Source organism: Hyperolius riggenbachi, chromosome 7 (genome assembly GCF_040937935.1).
Source record: "Hyperolius riggenbachi isolate aHypRig1 chromosome 7, aHypRig1.pri, whole genome shotgun sequence".
Lineage (NCBI taxonomy): Eukaryota > Metazoa > Chordata > Amphibia > Anura > Hyperoliidae > Hyperolius > Hyperolius riggenbachi.
Window position 1 is genome coordinate 256,557,864 of NC_090652.1, and position 21,834 is coordinate 256,579,697.

The following is a 21,834-nucleotide window of genomic DNA, read 5'->3' on the forward strand; positions in this document are numbered from 1 at the left end:
AAGTGGTGAAAAGAGTGTGGAGTCTGTGCAGGGTTACTGTGCTGGAAGCCGTCACAAACAGAATCAGTGATAGCTGTGACTGACAGGAGCAGGGAGCCAATAGAAACAGCCCCATGTCTTTTGCAACTCTGGATGATGGAATCTAATAGGACCCGCAGCCTTCTCAGGTAGGACAAGCTTTTAAAGCGGGACTGTCACCATAAAAATCAAATTTCAACAGCAACTGGTCTGGTTATGGTTTGGAGTTATCACATACCTTAGGAGCACTGACCTTTTAACCTCCTCAGCGGTATGGACGAATATATCAGTCCATCACCGCCGGAGGTCGCCGCTCAGGCCCTGCTGGGCCGATTTTTACAAAATAAAAAGCAGCACACGCAGCCGGCACTTTGCCAGCCGCGTGTGCTGCCTGATCGCCGCCGCTCTGCGGCGATCCGCCGCGAGCAGCGGCGAAAGAGGGTCCCCCCAGCCGCCCGAGCCCTGCGCAGCCAGAACAAAAGTTCCGGCCAGCGCTAAGGGCTGGATCGGAGGCGGCTGACGTCAGGACGTTGGCTGACGTCCATGACGTCACTCCGCTCGTCGCTATGGCGACGATGTAAGTAAAACAAGGAAGGCTGCTCATTGCGGCCTTCCTTGTTTATTCTGGGCGCCGGAGGCGATCGGAAGAACGCCTCCGGAGCGCCCTCTAGTGGGCTTTCATGCAGCCAACTTTCAGTTGGCTGCATGAAACAGTTTTTTTTTTATTTAAAAAAAAACCCTCCCGCAGCCTCCCTGGCGATCTTAATAGAACGCCAGGGAGGTTAATAGCCATTGCCATTCAGTTGCATGCTGGGGGTTCTTTTTATCTATAATATATTCCTCCTCTTCCCTTTATTTCCCTGCCTAGCTGAAACATGATCCTCTGCTCACTTGTGTTTACAAGCAAGGCTGAGGTGACTCAGCGATTGGAGGAAAAAAGAAAAAAAGTTAAAGTAGACGCAAATAAAAAATACAAGATTTCAGAAATAAAATCTATTTTCTAAACTATAATAATAAATAGCAGCCTTTTTTTCAGCTGCATGATGACAAATATAAAATATTTTACATTTATTGGAGGAACCCCTCCCTTCCTTTCATACTGCCGGTACAGAATCCGGAAGACTTGTGGAGGAGGTAAAAAACAAAAACAAAACACAGGCTGGTACTGATGATGTCACAGGGGAGGTGATCTCAGCTTGTGTGAGATTTCACATAGATGACGCCTCTGTGAGGGAGGGTAGCTGATGACAAACACACCCATGATCTAAAACCTCCTACTAAGCTCAGAAGTAATGGCTGCCACCTGTATAACCCTGGTTATGAAAAGAGAATGGTGAAGGTGGTGAAAAGCATGCACTGAAATGCTCACAGGCTTGATGGAGTCTTTATTTATCTTTGTATGTGTCAGAGTGGTGCAACTAAATATTTTGAATTAAAAAAATGTTTGGTTTGGGTCTGCGGTAAGGGAAGAAATGTCATCACTATTTAGCCTCAAACTGTGAGCAAAAGACATAGTTCCCACCAGGAACAGAATTCTCTTCATTTACTATATAAAATTCTCTGAAATCAAAACGTGGACAGTGCAATACATGTGTTATGTAAGTAGATCAAGTATTTATCTACTTATATGTTTTTTCCCCTGGCATAGTATGGCTGACCCTCGTGCTTTAAACCCCCCAGGCAGCACCAGAGCGAGATCGGGAACAAAATTGGCTTCCCCTAAATATTTTTGGCAGTTTAACCTCTTGGGTTCCCGTTTGAAGAGGTGTAGGAGCTAGTGGGGAAAATCACCTAAGCATAGCATGTGTAAAGTTTCTTGGAAGTTAATCTAAGCTGTGGCAATTAAATAGAATGTTTAAGAAAGACTAATAAACAGTTTCAGAGCATATTCATAGCAAGCAAAGGCAGTATAACAAAACATGTACATCTAAAGGGATGTCTGGGATGCCTCTTACTATTGCAATGCCGTCACTGCACGGAACAGCATGTAACAACACAGAGACACTCCACTCTCTTCTGCTGTTATTAACAGGTTTTTGTCAATGGGCTTCGGTAATTAACCGAACTTCTACCGCACCTGTGAAAACTTTTATGAATTAGCACACAAAAGTCTAAAATACTGAATGTAGCATTTTCCAGACCAGATTTTTTTTCCCGTTCAGCCTTTAACTACCTAACACCTGCCAATGGGCGTGACCACGGCGGCAGCCCCAGGACCGCCTAACGCCAATTGGCGTCAAGTCCTGGGGCCAGCTACTGAAGACTGTGTGCTACGCGCACACCTTCAGTCTCTAAGTACATGGCTGCGATCTGCAGCAGCGCTGTACTGGGGACAGCCGTGTGACACAGGTGCGATTGGCAGTTATAGGCTGAAGCCTATGATAGGCTGGCTGGGACAGGGAGGAAAGGTGGGTAAAATTGAAGTTAAATACACACTTTTATTTAAAAAAAAGAAAAATATTTGTACAAAAATAAACATCTATGGGGGGGGGGGGCGGCGATCAGAATCCACCAACAGAAAGATTTGTTGGTGGGGAGAAAAGGGGGGGGGGGGGAATAAGAGAAATCACTTGTGTGCTGTGTTGTGCGGCCCCGCAGCGAGCCCTTAAAGGAGTTATCAGGCAATTACAGTTAAAATAAGGGCTACTTACCCAGGGCTTTGTCCAGCCCCAAGCTCCCAGCACGTCCCTCGCCGTAGCTCTCCCCGCAGCCGTTCGCCGCAGCTCGCTCCTGGTCCGTGGTTACCTGCACGAGCGGCGCTGTCAATCACTGCCACGTGGACCGGAGCGTACTGCGCAGGTGCAGTACAGGCCGACCTGGAGGTCGGCTTGACGTCATCACCGCGGACCGGTAGGCAGAGACAGCGAACAGCTGCAGGGAGAGCTGCAGCGCGGGACGTGCTGCGAGCTTGGGGCTGGACAAAGCCCCGGGTAAGTAGCCCTTATTTTAACTGCAATTGCCTGATAACTCCTTTAAAGCTGCAGTGGCCATTTTAGTAAAAATGGACCGGTCTTTAGGGGGGTTTAGCACTGTGGTCCTCAAGTGGTTAATGAATCAACTCCAGTCAGGTAAGAAATAAAAAGTAGGTGTGGGCAGTGCCAGGTGTGCCATTTAGCATTACCAAACTCTAGTGTCCCCATTTGCTGACTGAAGTCAGACTAGCAGACTAGATTAGCTGCATGCTTGTTTCAGGTGTGTGATTCAGCCACTACTACAGCCAAAGAGATCAGCAAGGCTGATCGGCAGCTTCAGCCTGAGAGCAAATTTCACAAATAGGCGCTGCTCCCATTCATTCGCCAATAACTTTATTACTCCTTATCACAGCTAAATGATCTATATATTGTTCAGTGTTCTCCCCAGAATTTCTAACCAGCCTGGTGGCATGAAAAAGTAGGCGGGTGGGGAAGTAAGGTCACGTTGGGTGGAGTTGGAGGGTGATGCTGGGTGCCACTACTAGGTAGGGAGGGGCAGGGTGGATCGTGTTGGGTGCTACTTGGTAGGAAGGAGTGTAGGTAGATCATGCTGGGTGCTTTTGAATGAGGAAGTGGGTAAGGAGGAAACACACTGGGAACTACTGATGAGGAGTTACACTGGATGATCTCACATGCACACAAGCATGATGTACACATGCTTGTTCCTTGTCTATGTGCTAAACAGCATGTACTACAGAGGGGGAAAAAAGGACTGGGAAAGAAAAAACAAGGAGGAATGTGTGAGAGACAAAAGGAAATGTGTGAGAGGGAGAGACAGACTAAAGGTAGAAGAAAACATATGTATATCAGTGTGGAAAAGGAAGGAGGGGGGGGGGGGGCAATAAAAACAACAACACTGTGTGGGTCAGAGAGGAGAGGATTGCAAGCAGTACCATCTAAATATGAATGTAATACAAGTAAGAATACAGCACTCTCACAGATCCTGTAACTTGCACAGCACACTGCAGGTCTGCAGACAGGTTTACATCAATGTAACATCTCAGAGCAGTTGGGGGAAGGACAGCAATAGGAGCTGTAAAAATGTCTGTCTCCTCTCCTCCCAGCAAACAAAGTGCATCTGCAAGGGGGGCATGCCATAGAGGTGACGCTACACCAGGCACAGCAGCAGAGGCAGCTAATAGCTATCAGTCACCACCTTACCAGGGATTAACAGATAACCATCTGCCCTGCAATGCTGTCTCCCCGGCATGAGCGAGCGCTGATCCACACTCTTCCCTGTGCTCTGACATCTGACCTGCGAGGTTGGAGGTGAGGCTGGAGCACATGCTGGGAAGTTTGCTGCGATGTGAAGACTTGCTGGAGGAAGGAAGAGAGCCCGTCCTCTGCATAATAGTCATGCAGATCGGGATGGGATTCACTAGCTCCAGCTCCTTTGAAGTTCCCAGCGGTGCCTGTGTGTAACTTCAGTTACCACCAGGCTCTCCCCGCCCCTCTACATCACGGCTATGCAGGAGCTGAGGGGAGGGCGGAGATAGTGTAAGTGACAGCGGCTGGCTCCAATAACACACAGCCGCTGCACACTGCATTGAATGTGGAGGAAGAAAATCTGATGCACGCTGTAACCACAGGCGGGCGGGAAGCTGAGACCAGTAGTGTTGTCCGGATCATGAACGATTTGGATCTTTGATCCGAATCTATTTTGTGAGTCGAATCATCCGAATCATCAAAATGAGTGATTCGGATCGCAAAAAGGGCGGGGCCAGGAGCGACACGCCCCCTCTCAGCGGGCAGCGGGGTCCTGGAAGCAGAGCTGAGATGGATCGCTCTGTTGGATGGGACTCAGGGGAGCCAGCCTTGCAGGGACAGGTAGAGGGGACATGGGTGCCACTGCCAGATATGTGTAGAGCACACATACTGGCTGCAATGTGCTGCTCATTACAGGCTGTCTGTTCCTAGTCGTGCACAGTGAACACATTGGAAACTTTTGGCTCAGCACAGCACAGCTCTGTAACTTTGCAGGCACTGTGATTGCTGTGCAATAATCCTCCTGCACTTATCTTCTGGGAATGTTTTGGGGAATGCTTTCTTTCACTGTGCGACGTTTTCATTCAAAGTATACAGATGAACATGTATGTGAAATATATGTAAAGCATATGATTGCAGCATGTGGGTATTGTGTGCAAACAAACATTTATGCTCTCTGCTCGTCCCTTTCCCTTCTCTGTCCACTCCCTGCCCTTTGTCCATCTTCTCCCCTTCTCTGTGTGTCCACCCCCCTCCCTTTCTCCTGCCCTGCTAGTCATTTTACCCCCGAATGCTTCCCCTTGTAAAATGATCCGAGATTCGGATCAAAGATCCGGATCTTTTCAATGATCCGATTCGAATCATCCGGATCATTGAAAAGATCCAAACTTCCCATCTCTAGAGACCAGCCGGGCGCTCCGCCCGGGTAATAGGCCCTGGGGAGAACACTGTTTGTTTTCTTTCAGGACAAATTCAGCTTTTAGTGTGTGTTAATTTTGTTTAGTAATCACCTTATTTTCTATGCATTTTAAAGGGAAAATAAGGAAAAAAATGGATAAAAAAAAAACTATTTTTCCATTTACATCCATTATAGCTTTACATTAAACAGTGCTGACTATAAATTAAACCCACTAATTTTATTTGCTCATCCATCCTGGTTATTGCAACATTTAGATTATGTTCCTAGCACAATGTATGGTGGGGTTAAAGTTAATGGGCGTGCAAGAAAATTGCATAGTAAACAGTGCTATGCAAACTTCTTGGTTTAATTGATGAGGAAAAAAAGGTTATTAAAACGTGACTACGAATAATTGCATGACAATCACACTGAGCTGCACAGAAAAATTGGGCATGGGTACAATGGTGATTGCATCACAGTGTTTAAGATCGCAATTTTCATGGCTCCTAACATTAAAACGGGGTTTACCAGCTACAAGATAATGCATTGCACAGTGCAGGTGGCGTATGTCCAGAGCGGCACCTTCTTCCCATCCATTTTGCGGGCCCATCGACTTTTCGATCCGATAAATCGGTTCCGCAACATGGACACCTGATCGATCTTTCGATCGATTACCGACCAAACAGATTTATCAGGAATGCTGGAAAATCTCAGTCACAAGGGCCCAATAAGGAGCGTGGCGGTAACGGTGTTGGATAACAACTGACGGAACCCCGGTTGGTTGACACGCACGTAAATATAGGTCACCCCCGTGCCCAGGATTGAAAGCTCACTTGTCACATGCTGGTGCCAATCCTGGCCTCCTGTGGTGTCACTATAAGCGCCTGTACCACAAGACACCAAGCATGTAGCAACGTCACTACATGTGCCGCACATGGTACAGGCGCTTGCGGTGACGCCAGATACTGGAGGAGGCCAAGATTCGCACCAGCCTGTGATAGGTGAGCCTTCAACACTGCACACGGACGCAGTGTGTTGGCGGGCAATAGATCCTTCTCTGATCAGATTCTATCACAGATGGATCTATCTAATGGTCGATCTGGTGGCACATCAAGTGATGGGGATGTATGGCCACCTTTAGGACGTGAATGTGTTGGCACTTTATAAATCAGTAATAATAATAATATCAGCGGGAAGAAGGACAATAGCTGAGCCAGAGGGAAGCTGCTGCATTTATAAGACAAGTTTGTAGCAGGGAAAAAAAATCTGTTTTGTTTTCTTCCTATCAATAAAGCTTCCCTTGTTACAGGCTAACAGTAGATGATTACCTTTGTTATGCTTTGTTCCGAAGGGAGGATTCATGATCACGGTGTCCACAGACTTTAGCAGCCAGTTGCCCGGCAATGAGCAGACATCACACTGGACCAAGTCGATGTTTGTGAGCTCAAACTCCTCCACGTTGCTTCTAAATATCTCCAAAGCATCTTCATCTACATCAAACCCCAGACACAACCTGTGGTACATGAAGGCAGGAGTTGCTGGTTAGAGAAATTCCACTCAGGATCCCAACATCCTTTTCCTGTGATTTACTGTCTGACATAGATTTCAGTACTGTTGTATACGTTATAGCCAGAACCCGTAGTCTGGCTAGAAAATATGTAAATAAACTGCGTTAAAGAGAATCTGTATTGTTAAAATCGCACAAAAGTAAACATACCAGTGCGTTAGGGGACATCTCCTATTACCCTCTGTCACAATTCCGCTGCTCCCCGCCGCATTAAAAGTGGTTAAAAACAGTTTTAAAAAGTTTGTTTATAAACAAACAAAATGGCCACCAAAACAGGAAGTCGGTTGATGTACAGTATGTCCACACATAGAAAATACATCCATACACAAGCAGGCTGTATACAGCCTTCCTTTTTAATCTCAAGAGATCATTTGTGTGTTTCTTTCCCTCTGCAGCTATCTTCCACTGAAGTGTCAGGCTGTTTCTTCCTGCAGAGTGCAGACAGCTCTGCCTGTATGTAACTCCTCAGTATGTGAAAGCCCAGCCAGCTCAGAGGAGGATTTATCCAGCTTGTAAAAGATAAGAGAGAAGAGAGAAGCTGTCCTAATCTAAATAGTACACAGGCAGTGTGCAGAGAGGGGCCTGGAGGGGGGAGATGCATCACAGAACTACAACACTGAAGAACTTGGCAGCCTTCCAGACACAGGCCGACAAGTCTGACAGGAGAGAGATAAGTTGATTTATTACAGAGATGGTGATAGTAGAACGTGCTGCAGTAAGCCAAAACACATTAGAATAGATTTTGGAACTTGTAGGATGGAAGAAAACCGGATGAAATTTTTGTTACGGAGTCTCTTTAACTGAATTATTTGGACTTCGGCCTGCAGAATGTAAAATGACAGCACCCGGCAGGCCAAGGCCAACAGCACAAGTTTCAACGGCAGGATCTGCTCCTCCCCCTGCTTTCTCTCACATCTGTAAGCAGGGAGGAAATATACAGAGCAGCCTGTTCAGTGGGCCTGTACTCTCTCCATCCCTGCTGTGTGCATGTTTTGTTTGGCTTTTATTGCAGCCTGCCAGTATTCGCTGCCCTATGAAAACATTACCCATAGCGAATACCGGTGATACAGACTGCAATGAAAGCCATAGACCACATGCACACAGCAGGGAGGGAGAGAGTACAGGCTGTTGGATGGGCTGCTCTGTATATTTCCTCCCTGGAGACAGGTAAAAGGGTGCAGTGGGAGGAGCCGGGGAATGCAGACACCTCCGCTGAACTTGCTGTCTGCTCAGCCACCGCTGCGCTCCATGACAGCCTCTCTTCGGGACTTGGCTGGCTCTTGTCAAGTCGCATCCCGTCCGGCCAAAGTCCGAAAGGTGTAAGTTTGTCTTGCATTGGCCGCATCAGTCAGCCACTTTATGTACTGCTTGGCCAGATCCCAAACTTCAGGATCAGGCTGCAACATATATATATGGCTGGAAAGTGTAATGGTTAAGGGCTCTGCCTCTGACACAGGAGACCTGGGTTCAAATCTCGGCTCTGCCTGTTCAGTAAGCCAGCACCTATTTCAGTAAGGAGTTCATTGGGCAAGTCTCCATAACACTGCTACTGCCCACTGAGTGCGTTCTAGTGGCTGCCCGCAAGCGCTTTGAGTCCGACAGGAGAAAGGCGCTATACAAATACTGCCATTAATATTGCAGGCACATAGACTCTTGGGAATTTCAAACTGATGCTCATTTCACGGAAACAACCAATGCTTCTTCGGGGCAAATTACAAGGTCATGTGCCCTTGTGTTTGTCAAGCAATATATGTTGGGCCCAGGGCTGTGCAGTCAGTACGAAAATCATCCAACTCCAGGAGAAAATATACATAAAACCTTGGAAATTGCTCATACACTTTATTGTCCTTCTGCTAATAGAAAAAAAACACAATTTTTACAACACTAACCTCTACCAGACGCGGCTAGTTGAGATATACGCCCTGTATGTGTCCGCTTATCCCTGCCAGGGCGTAGATTTCAGCAGCGGACACTCAAGCCATTCCTATCGCTCTTGCCGATCTGGTTATGCTGCAGCATAGTTTAGCTGTCACAGTGACAGCAGAGCTTCTCATCTCAGGAGCCGCCCTCATATTTACTGTGAGCAAATCACAGAGATCACATGTACAAACTGTGAAAGGACAGCTCGGGTCCTTAAAGGGAACCCAAGGGGAAAGGGATATAGAGGCTGCCATATTTAATTCCTTTTAAACCATATATCAGTTGCCTGGCAGTCATCCGGATCCGGTTTCTCTAATATTTTTAGCCACAGACCATGAAAAAGCATGAAGCTGATCAGGTGCTCTGACTCTGGATTAGCCATATGCTTGTTCCAGGGTTTTGACTCAGACACTACTTATACCAGAAACAACAGGGCTGCCAGGCAACTGGCATTGTGTACAAAGAAATAAATATGGCAGCCATCATATCCCTCTCACCTCGGGTATCCTTTAAAGCGGTATTAAAACCCTGACATAATATTCAATAAAAACATGTTTTCCTACTTTTTATATGCCATACGGTTATTATATTTGCATTTGTGTATAAGTATTATTATTCATTTAGAAATTACAAGTTCCCAAAAGTACAGTTTTTTTGCTTTGTGAGCTGACTTTGCATTTTATTCATAACTGGTTTTATTCATCTTGTATTGAAGGCAGAAATGCTTTGAGTGTCTATCTGTGTCCAGGGGCATCTGCACAATCAGAGAATGTATCACATTCCTCACTTGATACAAATAAGTAAACACAAGATAACATTATCTCCACTTCGGATGCGTCCAGATTTATCTGCACTGAACTTTGAAGTCCTGTTTGTAACCCTTTGAATGCTGTTCTAGTAAAAAAATGGTGGTTCTATATAATATGCTGTAAATAATTTTTTAGAGCAAAGAAGAAATGCTGGGTTTCATTCCGCTTTAAGGTGCTGCCTGGTCCCAAAGGGGTTAATTGACAACATGGCACAATACACCAGTGCCAAAAGCAGGAAGGAAGAACATCCCAAGAGTCACGTGACCACTACCAATGTAGCACAAGTAAGATAAATATGTCCTATAGTAAGAATACATAAACAGACTTACCCAGCGCCCAGCATGGCTGCCCCAATACTCAGCACCCCACAGCCACAGCCGAGATCTGCAACTACTTTATCTTCAATGTCACCAAATGTATTGTGGATGGTGTACAGCATACATGCTGAAATGGCAGAAATACAACACATGTAAACTTCAACCTTTATGAGTTTAACCACTTCACCTCTTAGGGTTTTTCCCCCTTTAACACCAGAACATATTTTATATTTCTGCACCGCGTCCATTCATCTGCCAATAACTTATCAGGACTTATTACACTGAAATGATCTATACATTGTTTTTTTTCGCCAAAAAGTAGGCTGTCTTTGGGTGGTGCATTATGCTAAGAATTATTTTATTCTAACTGAATTTTAATGGGAATACTAAGAAAGAAAATGGAAAAAAAACATTATTTCTCAGTTTTCCGGCCATTATAGTTTTAAAATAAAACATTCTACTGTGCACAAAACCCACACATTTTGAGGGGAGTAAATGGAGGCTTGTATGGTGGGAACTGGCACTTGCGTGTGGGGGGGTATAGTTACTTAAAGAGACTCCGTAACAAAAATTGCATCCTGTTTTTTTATCATCCTACAAGTTCCAAAAGCTATTCTAATGTGTTCTGGCTTACTGCAGCACTTTCTGCTATCAAGGTCTCTGTAATAAATCAATGTATCTTTCCCCTGTCAGACTTGTCGGCCTGTGTCTGGAAGGCTGCCAAGTTCTTCAGTGTTGTGGTTCTGCTATGAACTCCCCCTTCCAGGCCCCTCTCTGCACACTGCCTGTGTATTATTTAGATTAGGGCAGCTTCTCTCTTCTCTCTTATCTTTTACAAGCTGGATAAATCGTCCTCTGAGCTGGCTGGGCTTTCACATACTGAGGAGTTACAGACAAGGGCAAAGCTGTTTGCAGGAAGAAACAAGCAGCCTGAAACTTCAGTGCATGAGAACTGCAGGGGGAAAGAAACACACAAATGATCTCTTGAGATTCAAAAGGAAGGCTGTATACAGCCTGCTTGTGTATGGATGTATTTTCTATGTGTGGACATACTGTACATCAACCTACTTACTGTTTTGGTGGCCATTTTGTTTGTTCATAAACAAACTTTTTAAAACTGTTTTTAACCACTTTTAATGCGGCGAGGAGCGGCGAAATTGTGACAGAGGGGAATAGGAGATGTCCCCCAACGCACTGGTATATTTACTTTTGTGCGATTTTAACAATACAGATTCTCTTTAAGATACGAGAAAGGTCATATAAAAGACAGTTCTATAAATTAATATATATGGTGGAAGTTATGACATTAGAATATGAAACAGATCTATAGGGAAGGGGAAGGATACCTGTTGTGCTGGGGGCACGCCGTTCAATTTTCTGTTGGATTCTCCTGTTAGATTTACCTACAGCATGGAAAAAAGCTATCTGGCGAGTGGGTCTGGAAGAGAGTCTGGCGGAGAGTTGTGTGGTGTGTATCTAGCATTATATTGTAAGCTAGTGATAGATCACTGTGTATAGGAAAAAGTTTGAGACTATTTTCTTAGATTTTTTTACTGTATTTGTATGCCATTTATATTTTGAAAAAAGTTGAAATGAAGATATTTAAAAAAACAAAACACACATTTTATATGCCCATTTGTCCCAGCTATTGCAACATTTAAAATATCTTCCTAGTACAATGTATGGCGCCAATATTTTATTGGTAAATAAATGTGCATTTTTTCAGTTTTCTGTCCATCGCTAATTACAAGCCCATAATTTAAAAAATAAAAGTAATATATGGGAGAGTGTGGGAGATAAGGGGTTACTTTTAAATGTACGTGTAGGACTTATTATTTAAAAAAAAAATGTATGCAAGTGTAATTTTACTATTTGGCCACAAGATGTCCTCACACATTACATTTCTGTGCATACTATTAGTACACTAACAGGAAGTAAAGCGTGGACGTGTTAATTTTTTTACAATGACCTCAGACATCTCATTGATGCCGGTGATCATTGACATGGGGACTTAGATGAATGAATGGGAACGCAGACTGACAAGTGTGAATAGATACTGTTACTATCATAGGAACTGTCGACTGTCAGCTTTGTGATGTGGCAAAACGGGAGGAAAAAAGGTCTGTTTTGTGCTGCAGTGATCAGCTGTGGAAATGATACACATCTTATGTACAAGCAACAGAAACACTGCACTAATCACATAAACCAGGGGTGGACAAATTAAAGGAAACGCGAGGTGAAAGGGATATGGAGGCTGCCATATTTATTTCCTTTTAAACAATAACAGTTGCCTGGCAGTCCTTCTCATCCTCTGTCTCTAATACTTATAGCCATAGACCTTGAACAAGCATGCAGCAGATCAAGTACTCTGACTCAGCTGACTCAGGTTTTACTGGAATAACCATATGCTTGTTCCAGCATTTTTGACTCAGACACTACTTACACCAAAAGATCAACAGGGCTGTCAGGAAACTGGCATTGTTTACAAGTAAAATAAATATGGCAGCTTCCGTATTCCTCTCATCGTAGGTTCGCTTTAAAGAGGAGCTGTTAGGTATAAGAGGGGAAAAAAACACATATATCAGTATCTAAATATTGGCTGTACTTACATTACATATTCATTTCACAGTCCATGTTTGGATTTCACAGAATTTCTATATAGCATTTGCAGAGATTGATGCTCCAGATAGTTCATGGCAGGTTCCATCTTTGACTGTCTTGTCTGAAGCCAATTGTGACCTAATATCCTCCCTTACCTTGCTTCCTGATTCTTTAGCCCTCCCAAGTCCCAGCCCTCAGACACTCCCACCAGTCTCTGGTCTAATGGGGCATATTGTCTGTCACTCAGCGGGGGGGCTGCAGGCGATCGTCCCGGGGGGCTGTCAGATGAACAGAGGTGAGCCGTTTTAGTTCTATACTGGGAAGTCTGGGAAGTCCGTATCTTTTCAATGATTCAGATGATTCGAATCGGATCATTGAAAACATCCGGATCTTAGAACCAAATCTTTGAATCATTTGCAGCAGAGTGAGAGGTGCAGGAGAATGAGGGCACATTGAGGGTCCTAATGGGGAAGGAAGAGATGCAGCAGGAAGATTGTGCTTGTGCATAGAAGCTGCAGTTCCTGTTTCTTCCAGACATCCACTGTGAACCGTATCTCGGATGATTCGACTCACAAAAAAGATCCGGATCAAAGATCCGAATCGTTCACGGTCTGAACAAAACTACAGTGCCGTGAAGATTAATTAGCCATGTGGCTAAGAACAATAGCGGACTCCTGCAGTATACTCTAATGCAATGTGTGCGCTGTGAACAGCACATTGATTTTTCAGTGCTGTGAGTTGGGCTGCGTTACAGGCTGCTGTAACGTCCCACTGTGAAAGCAGCCTTAGGGCGGGATAGGTAAAGGAAGGGGAGGACCAGGGAGTGCAGTGGAGAGAAAAAAAAAACTCCCAGCATGCTCTGCACCTTCTGTTATGCGGCCTGCTTAGCAGCCTGGGGATAAAGGATTGCTATTTAGCCAACAAAAAAGTAAGATATCTTTTTAACTTCAGTATCGCCTTGTTGGCTTCCTTCCAAACTGTTTAACACAGGAGAATAGAGATTTAAATTCGCTTTTTTTGCCTTACAGTTACTCTTTAATGCTGTAATGTCCCTGTGTTTTATTGTTCAACGCTGTACTGTCTCCCTATCTATTGTACAGTGCTGTGTAATATGTCAGTAGTTTATAAATAACAATAATACATAGAGATAGCACAGAGGGTGCAGCATGCCACACTTGAACAAAGGCTTCTGTAAATCAATAGTATATTACCTCAGCATGACAATCTACTAACCTGCAATGTGTGGCCTGGTGGGATACTGCTCTAACAGGAGTTTAGGCTTTTCAAAGACATCAACCTGTTGTAGGCGGCTCTCTAACTCCTTCAGCTTCATCTCTTAAAGCTCAACAAAGGACCTGAAGCAAAAGGGGAAGCAAAGTTACAAGATTACGATAGAGAGTAACAGATTTGTAAGCCAGTCTGCTAGGTTAGTGCCTAAAGCAAATCTGAAGTGTAAATAAACTGATATTGTATCTATAGTCCTAATCCCAAATAGGACTTTCTTGGAATCCCATGGTATTATTTTGGATCTAAAAGTGAATGATAGGTTTTACATCTTTACTGTCTCAGGTGAATGATGCCAGTTTTTATAATGTCTTGCATGATCCTCACAGACAAATCTTGAATTATTTAACTTTTTTTTTAATCTGTTCCCTGCTCAGAGATGTTTCTTAGTCACACAGGAGTTTTATGACCTCCAGTTAGTTATCAATAATGGTTACTCAACAGTTCCGACTGCAGCCTCACTGCAAAGAAAATGCCATTTAGATCCCTACATTCTTATGCCTAGTCAGGTCGAAACGATTATTTCCAACAGGTTCAATCTGATTTCTGATCTATTTTGTATAGAAGTGATGGGAAAATCAATCAGAAACCGATAGGAAATCATACTGGACCTGTTGGAAATAACTGATTAATCAGACAGGAAATTGCATCGTGTGTACCAGGCATTAACCTTTACAGGCTGTACAATGGAACACAAGCTAGTCCTATGTAGGACTTAAACAACACATATATATTTATCTCACCATGCTACAGTTCAGCTCAGATTCTCTTTAAGGCTGTTACCACTAGACCAGAAAACTGTTTTTTTTTGTGTGCGTTCTTCGCTTATCTTGTGAGCACCTCCTATTTTATACAAAGGAGCCATTCACACTTGTCACGCTGCAGCGGATCTGCGGGACCCATATCAGTAAGCGGGCCACACTTCTGGGCAGTCCGCAATAATCCCAGGTAGCCGGATGCATACCCCCATATAGCCTATGGGGGGGGGGGGGGGGGGGGTATGGTGCTTCATCTGCCACGGGCTGCAGGCGAAACATCGGACATCATACTGTCCGCTCCCGCTGGTCCAGCACAAGTGGAAACTGGGTAAAATGTTATTTTCCAATGTATCTAATGGAAATGGAATTGGCAGGGCTTAACTGTACCTCTGATTAAGGCTACTTGCACACCAAGACGTTGCGTTAGGTGCTACGTTAAGGTTGCATAACGTGCACCTAACACAACGTATGGTGGTGCGGGAGAGGGCGGTAGAGTGAGCCGTGTTAGGCGGCTCTATCCGTATAAGGTCTCCCAGAGTGGTGCTGATTGGCCGGCAGGACCACGTGATGCGGAGCAAGACACTCCGCATCACGTGGTCTCGCCGGCCAATCAGCGGCCGCCAGTGCAGTGAATATTAAGTAGCCATGTGTGCGGCTACTGTAGCTGCATCTCCCCGCCCCCCACTGAGCATGTGCAAACAGTCTAACGCGGCTATAGCCGCTCTAACGCCGTAGCATGCTGCACTTTCACTACAACGTGCAGCGTTACATGTAACGCAACGTGGGCAGTGTGAACAGCCCACTTGTGTTACATTGCTGTGCGTTGGGGGAGCGTTACAGGTGCACTAACGTGCGCCTGTAACGTCTTAGTGTGTAAGCAGCCTTAGACTAGTCAGATTTAGGGGCTAATGATTAACCAAGATACTAACGGTGTCTTGAGTCTGCTGCTAAGTTTGTTTCAGGTAGAGTGAAAAAAAATCATCCTCCCCCCCTAGATGTATAAAATAAACACGCACTCAACAGAACAAAATCCTGAAGTAGCTACATTAAAATCATCACCCATCAACTCAGAAAGTGCCCCTGAAATGATTAAAAGCTGGGTTTCCAGGGACACTGTTAGGCTACGTTCCCAGTGGGGAGTTGCACTGCATTCCCTGTAAAAACGGGAACACAATGGCTATCATTCATAAAGTATTCTCGCAAGCGGAAATGCTGAAAACAGCTGACTTTACCGACCACTTAGCAAAATGCGTATTCATAAAGGCTGTTTCCACATGAAAAGCTGACATTCCCGAGCAGAGCGAAAAATTACCGCCTTGTGCTGTGATTATCTTAAAAAAATGTAACATAATGTCAATTCATAAAGATTAGAGAAAGCGGTATGCGGACGGGGAATACCGCTCCCTTGGAAGTAGCGATAAGCATGCGGAATACATTTAAGTGAATGGAGACCTCCCAAGCAGCAGCATAGAGAGCAGCGCACGGAGGGACTCAGGCAGCTTCTCTGTTTCCGCCAGCCTTTTTCGGGAAATCACCGCACTTGTATTGCAACTGGCAACATTTTTATGAATGACCACCCAGAAGTCTAAAATACTGAAAGCGGTATTTTCCCGCACAGATTTTTGTCACCAACCACCCTTTTATGAATAATAGCCATAGAAGGAGAAAAGTGTTGTGGCACATTATGCCTTCAGTGTGAAGCATACAGTGTACAGAAAGCTTCCTTCACTGCAACTGTTAACCCGCACTATGCAATGCGTTATGTGCATACACATATCCAATTGTGATAAGACAATAATTTTCAAATTTTACCACCTTCATGTAATATGAAGGCTGGCGCTAGTCTACATTAGGGGAGACGGCAAGATACCTCATGGGGAACAGTTTCCCAATCACAGCATCCTTTATAGCACAAAGCATTGTGATTGGCTGAATAGTGTGGGTGTACTTTACTACAACCTGTTGGAAACCTGGCAGTTCAAGAGGGTGCCATCCACCCAATCACATTAGCTGAATTTTCCTATGAGGTTTCCTAATGGGTCCCCTAAAGTAGACTAGCACCTCAAAGCTTACCTATACAATCTGTCCATAGAGCAGGAATAAAAATCTGGTGGGCTTTATAAAAGTAAGAAATCGGCCAAGCATTGGCCATTCAAAATTGTATGTGCATACGCACCCTTGACAACAGATCCGTCGCACAATACTTCTGACACACCAAACTGAACGTACCCTTACAGTATAATTACTATCCAGAATGAATGCGATTAGATTATCTGATGCAAGTCACTGCATCTCTTACTGAACTGGAGTGGAACAGACATGAATTCACTCAGACTAACCAAACTTCATAATATCAGTGAATGGTTTGTGTCCAGCACAGCCTCATTACTCCATGCAGATCATGTCCAGACTATATAGAAGTATAATTTAATAACAAAAAATAAATGATCATACAACAAATACCAACACTAACAGGCAAATACACCATAAATAATAAATACCCTATTCAAATGCCAGGAGATCTTCTTGTAATCAGTGAGTTTGGAAGCACAGAACGGAAGCTTAACACATGTGGGCTCCGTGCTCCGCATAAACTGTCCGCCTGCAACTCCAACAAGCTTTTAGTTCCGCAGGAGAGAATGTAAACCTCGCACTACAGTGTTATATCGCCATCTGCTGCCTGTATATCACATTGCAGCCTTTGCTATAGTATTTTACATCAAAAGCAGGTTTATTATTTTTAAACAAAGTCACTCACAGGTGAACATACCATATTGCTCAAATCAATCAGATAATCATATTGCAGGCTGACACAAAGTTAGAATAATGCTTTAAAAACACCTGAAGTGAGAGGGTATGGAGGCTGCCATATTAGTTTACTTCTAAGGAACACAAGAGCACCTGTTTGCATCTAAGAAAAAAAACAACTTTTTATGTGAGGAAGGTGGCGGAGAGTGTTGAAACACGGGCAACCTAAAATCACACTCAGTCAGAGATAATACACCAGGTGTGGCTCACTCAGCCCTGCCTTCCTACCGAACCCCACATGGTGATTGGCTTCAACTAGCAGCTGTTTGTGAGCTAGGGTGACCATATTTTGATTTCCAAAAAAGAGGACGATCACAACAGCATGTGGGTGTGGTCATGGGTGGGGACAAATATACAAGACCTTAGCAGTGTGCTGTCCAACTTCGTGGGCATGGAGGGCCGTTTTTTTTCCCAGACCACATGGTAGAGGGCCGGCCAACCACAAATGCAATGAGATTCGCAGAAGATTTCACCACAAAATGCAATGAGATTGGCAACAGATTTCCCCACAAATGCAATGAGATTGGCAGCACATTTCCCCACAAATGCAATCTTATTGGCAGCACATTTCCCCACAAATGCAATCTTATTGGCAGCACATTTCCCCACTAATGCAATCTTATTGGCAGCACATTTCCCCACAAATGCAATCTTATTGGCAGCACATTTCCCTACAAATGCAATCTTATTGGCAGCACATTTCCCCACAAATGCAATCTTATTGGCAGCACATTTCCCCACAAATGCAATGAGATTGGCAGCATATTCCCCACAAATGCAATGAGATTGGCAGCACATTTCCCCACAAAATGCTCTTTCCCCCGTGTTGCATGCGGCTGCCTAAATATACCTCCCTCGTTCTCCCCTGCGGTGCAGCTGCCACCGCTAACACACCTCAGATCGGCAGTGAGCAGGAGATAGGAGTCAGCCACACCAGCCGCGCGCCGGTGAATTCAAATGCAGGAAGTGACATCATCGGTCACGTCCAGCATTTAAAGTTCACCGTGTGGCTGCTGTGCGCCGGTCTGGCTGGTTCCCATCTCCTGCTCACCGCTGATCTGATGTGTGTTAGCGGTGATGAAGAGCCATTTTGGGAGCCGAACGAGCCGGCTCTTTGGGAACTGAGCGGCCGAGCCAGAAGAGCCGAAGCTTAAAGAGCCGGAATTCCCATCACTAGACTGAGTCTCAGTCTAGTAGACTGAGACTCAGTCTAGTGATGGGAATTCCGGCTCTTTAGAAAGCATTGGCTCTTCTGGCTTGGCCGCTCGGCTCCCTTTAATGAGCCGGCTCCTTCGGCTCCCAAACGGCTCCCAAACGGCTCTTCACTACCCGGACATTTCTAAAACCCACCACACCCACTTAGCACACTTTGGGGTTGTTTCACCAACCAGAATAAAATACAATTAGCGGCCGCTATGGAGGCTACGTTCGCTCCGTGCAGCGTAGCGGGCCTTATTTTGTTACGCGTGTTGCTTTCTCAGCAATGCGCACTCCTTTAATTAGTGGCCACCTCTGTGCAGTATCTGGACCGTGATACTTCACTAGCACGCCCACTTCTATGTTAATTAAGGACGCAACCCACGTAGCAAAATAAGGCACGCTATGCTGCACGGAGCGAGTGTAGCCTCCATAGCGGCCGCTAATTACAGTTGATGAATCAACCCATTATTTCCAGTAGAAAGATAATATAATGCAAACAAACTACAACAAGGTCTATTGCAGTCTCCAAAAAAATTGCTTCAACTTTATTGCACAAAATACTAAAATGGGAGTAATTTCATATATTTCATTGATCAATCAACTCTCATGAAGATCACATTGCAATGCAGCTCGCCTTCATTCCTATGTTTTATGCAGGTGTCCATGTTCCTCGTTGGGTTAGTTTAGAGAATGACCTCTTGTCCCCCTTAAAAGACCACGCACTGTCGTGAAAATCTTAAAATTGAATATATATGTAGATACATACAAATAAGAAGTACGTTTCTTTCTGAGTAAAATGAGCCATAGATTACTTTTCTCCTATGTTGCTGTCACTTACAGTAAGTAGTAGAAATCTGACATTACTGACAGGTTTTAGACTAGCCCATCTCCTTGTGGGGATTCACAAGGTTTTCTTTATTTTCAAAACCACTTAGTGTATGGCAGTTGCTCTGTCCAACTGCCAAAAAAATTGTATGCTTAACGTACGTCTTATATGTTTATATATATATTTCAAATTTTATGATTTTCGTGATCCTTTAACCTCCTTGGCGGTATGGTCCATGTGCACCAAGGAGGATTGCTCAGCCCCTGGAGGGTCTTTTTACTTACTTTTTTTTTTCAGAACATGTAGCTAGCACTTTGCTAGCTACATGTTCTGTCCGATCGCCAACGCTGCCTGCCGATCCGCCACGATGCACCGCTAAAGGGGCTGTTCCCCCCCCCCTGAGACACCTAGCGCAGCCTGGTGAATCACCGCCAGGCTGTGCAATGGGAAGGATCGGAGCTCCCCATGATGTCATGACGTCGATGACATCATGGCGTCATGTCCAATCATCCCCATGGCGATGGGAGAAGCGATGTTAGGAAGTCACACTTCTCGCGGGATCTCGGACACGTAAGTATGGCCGGCGGGGATTGGGAGGGTGGATGCGGACGCGGACGGCATGGCGTACTGCTGTAGCTAGCAATACGCTAGCTACAGCAGGAAAAAAAAAATATTTAACAAAAATGGTAATGCGTACTTATGTACGCATTACCCAGAACACCAGGGAGGTTAAATTGGAAAGGGATACTATGGTCTCAGTCTGGCCAAATTAGCACTATCAAGTCTTTATCTTCATTTTCATTTCACACATTACTTATCTAGCAGAGGGTGCAGTTTAAGTACAAGCTCCAATCTCAGCCTTCTCGTTTAGTTGAATTTCTGGGCATTCCTGATTTTTTAGAAGGCCAAAATCCATTGATGTTTCGTTGGTGGTCCCAGAATGGACTTATAAATTTAAAGCAGGTCTTTTGTGTTGGACGGATTTGTTAATTACAGGTCCTGCTACATGAATATTCTATTCCGGTACCTGAGTTCTTCCAGACCCATCAACTACATCATTATATTCTTTTGCTTGCTGCAGAAGGACAGGAGATTAAAGTGAAGCAGAGATGAAAAAAAAAATATACATACCTGGGGGTTCCTCCAGCCCCATCCGCCTGGATTGCTCCCACGCCGAAGCCTCCGCTGCCTGCAGCAACGAGAGCCGGGTCCCTGCACTGCCGTCAGTCGCTCTGACTAGCGTAAGAGAAGAGCGCTGTTTGCGTATCTCTCCAGCAGCTGCTGGAGAGATACGTAGATGGCACACTTCCCCTGCGTAGGCTGGCTCCGATGACGTCAGTGATGGGACCCAGTTCTCGTAGCTGCGGGCAGCGGAGGACGGCAGCATGGGTGAGATCCAGGCGGACGGGGCTGGAGGAAGCCCCAGGTATGTATAATTTTTTTTATTGCAGTCATCTCTGATTCCCTTTAAGACTTTGGAAATCATTTGTATGTCTGATCCCGGGCCCTGCATAAGGGCATTTTATCAGTGCTTTATTCTATGTTGAATGCTGGCCCTCAGGATACAAAATTTCAATTCCAGTTAGAAAGGCAGGGGCGTAGCAATAGGGGGTGCAGAGGTAGCAACCGCATCGGGGCCCTTGGGCCAGAGGGGCCCCGAAGGGCACTCCCTCAACTACAGTATTAGCTCTCTATTGATCCTGAGCTCATAATAATAACTTCTGTAGATACTTTGAATAGTGGTAATCATTAACAAACTGTTCCCCATCCCCTTCTTGCACCTCTGACACTGTAGTTGCCATTGGCAGGTTTTGGTGTGCCATATCAATTGTTATGTATAGAGTGCTTGGGGGGGCCCCATTGTAAAATTTGCATCGGGGCCCACAGCTCCTTAGCTACACCACTGTAGAAAGGGACACACGTACTACAATAGATGATGACGAGCAATGGTTGCAATCCTTCGATACCCTCTCCAGAGGTAGCTTGTGTGTGACTAATATGGAAGTGTCATACACACCGGCTTCCTTTATCCTGACAGATCTAAGCTTTGCTTCAGAGGATGCCCTAACAGAGGTACCTTATTTCATATTTGTTAGACCTGTCCTATTGTAACAAATATTTGAAATAAAGTGATCCGTAAGGTTAACTCAGTACTTGCCCTTCACTTTAGGATTAAATTGACTATTTGTCTTCTTGACCTGCCGCCAGATAAATAACCACATGCATAGCATCAGCTTATCCAATTCATCATGAATGCAACTAAAACTTTATATTGCTTCACAGTGGCTGCAGCCTTCATTATCTTATAGCAATGTACACTCTAGGGTAGTCGGGTACATATTACCACGTTGAATGAGAAGATAAAGGCTAA

At 44.8% G+C, this 21,834-nt stretch overlaps 1 protein-coding gene across 1 annotated transcript in view; it reads right to left on the reverse strand.

Moving 5' to 3' along the window:
• The window catches only part of METTL5 (methyltransferase 5, N6-adenosine), a 35,032-nt gene extending 17,817 nt beyond the window's left edge, over positions 1–17,215 (reverse strand). The window contains exons 1-4 of the mRNA XM_068245577.1: positions 17,131–17,215; positions 13,821–13,942; positions 9,999–10,113; positions 6,702–6,886 (exon numbers count right to left, since the gene is read on the reverse strand). Coding sequence (XP_068101678.1) covers positions 6,702–6,886; positions 9,999–10,113; positions 13,821–13,920 — 400 coding nt within the window. The 5' untranslated portion in view covers positions 13,921–13,942; positions 17,131–17,215. The remainder of the gene's footprint in view (positions 1–6,701; positions 6,887–9,998; positions 10,114–13,820; positions 13,943–17,130) is intronic.
• Positions 17,216–21,834: the final 4,619 nt, after the last annotated feature.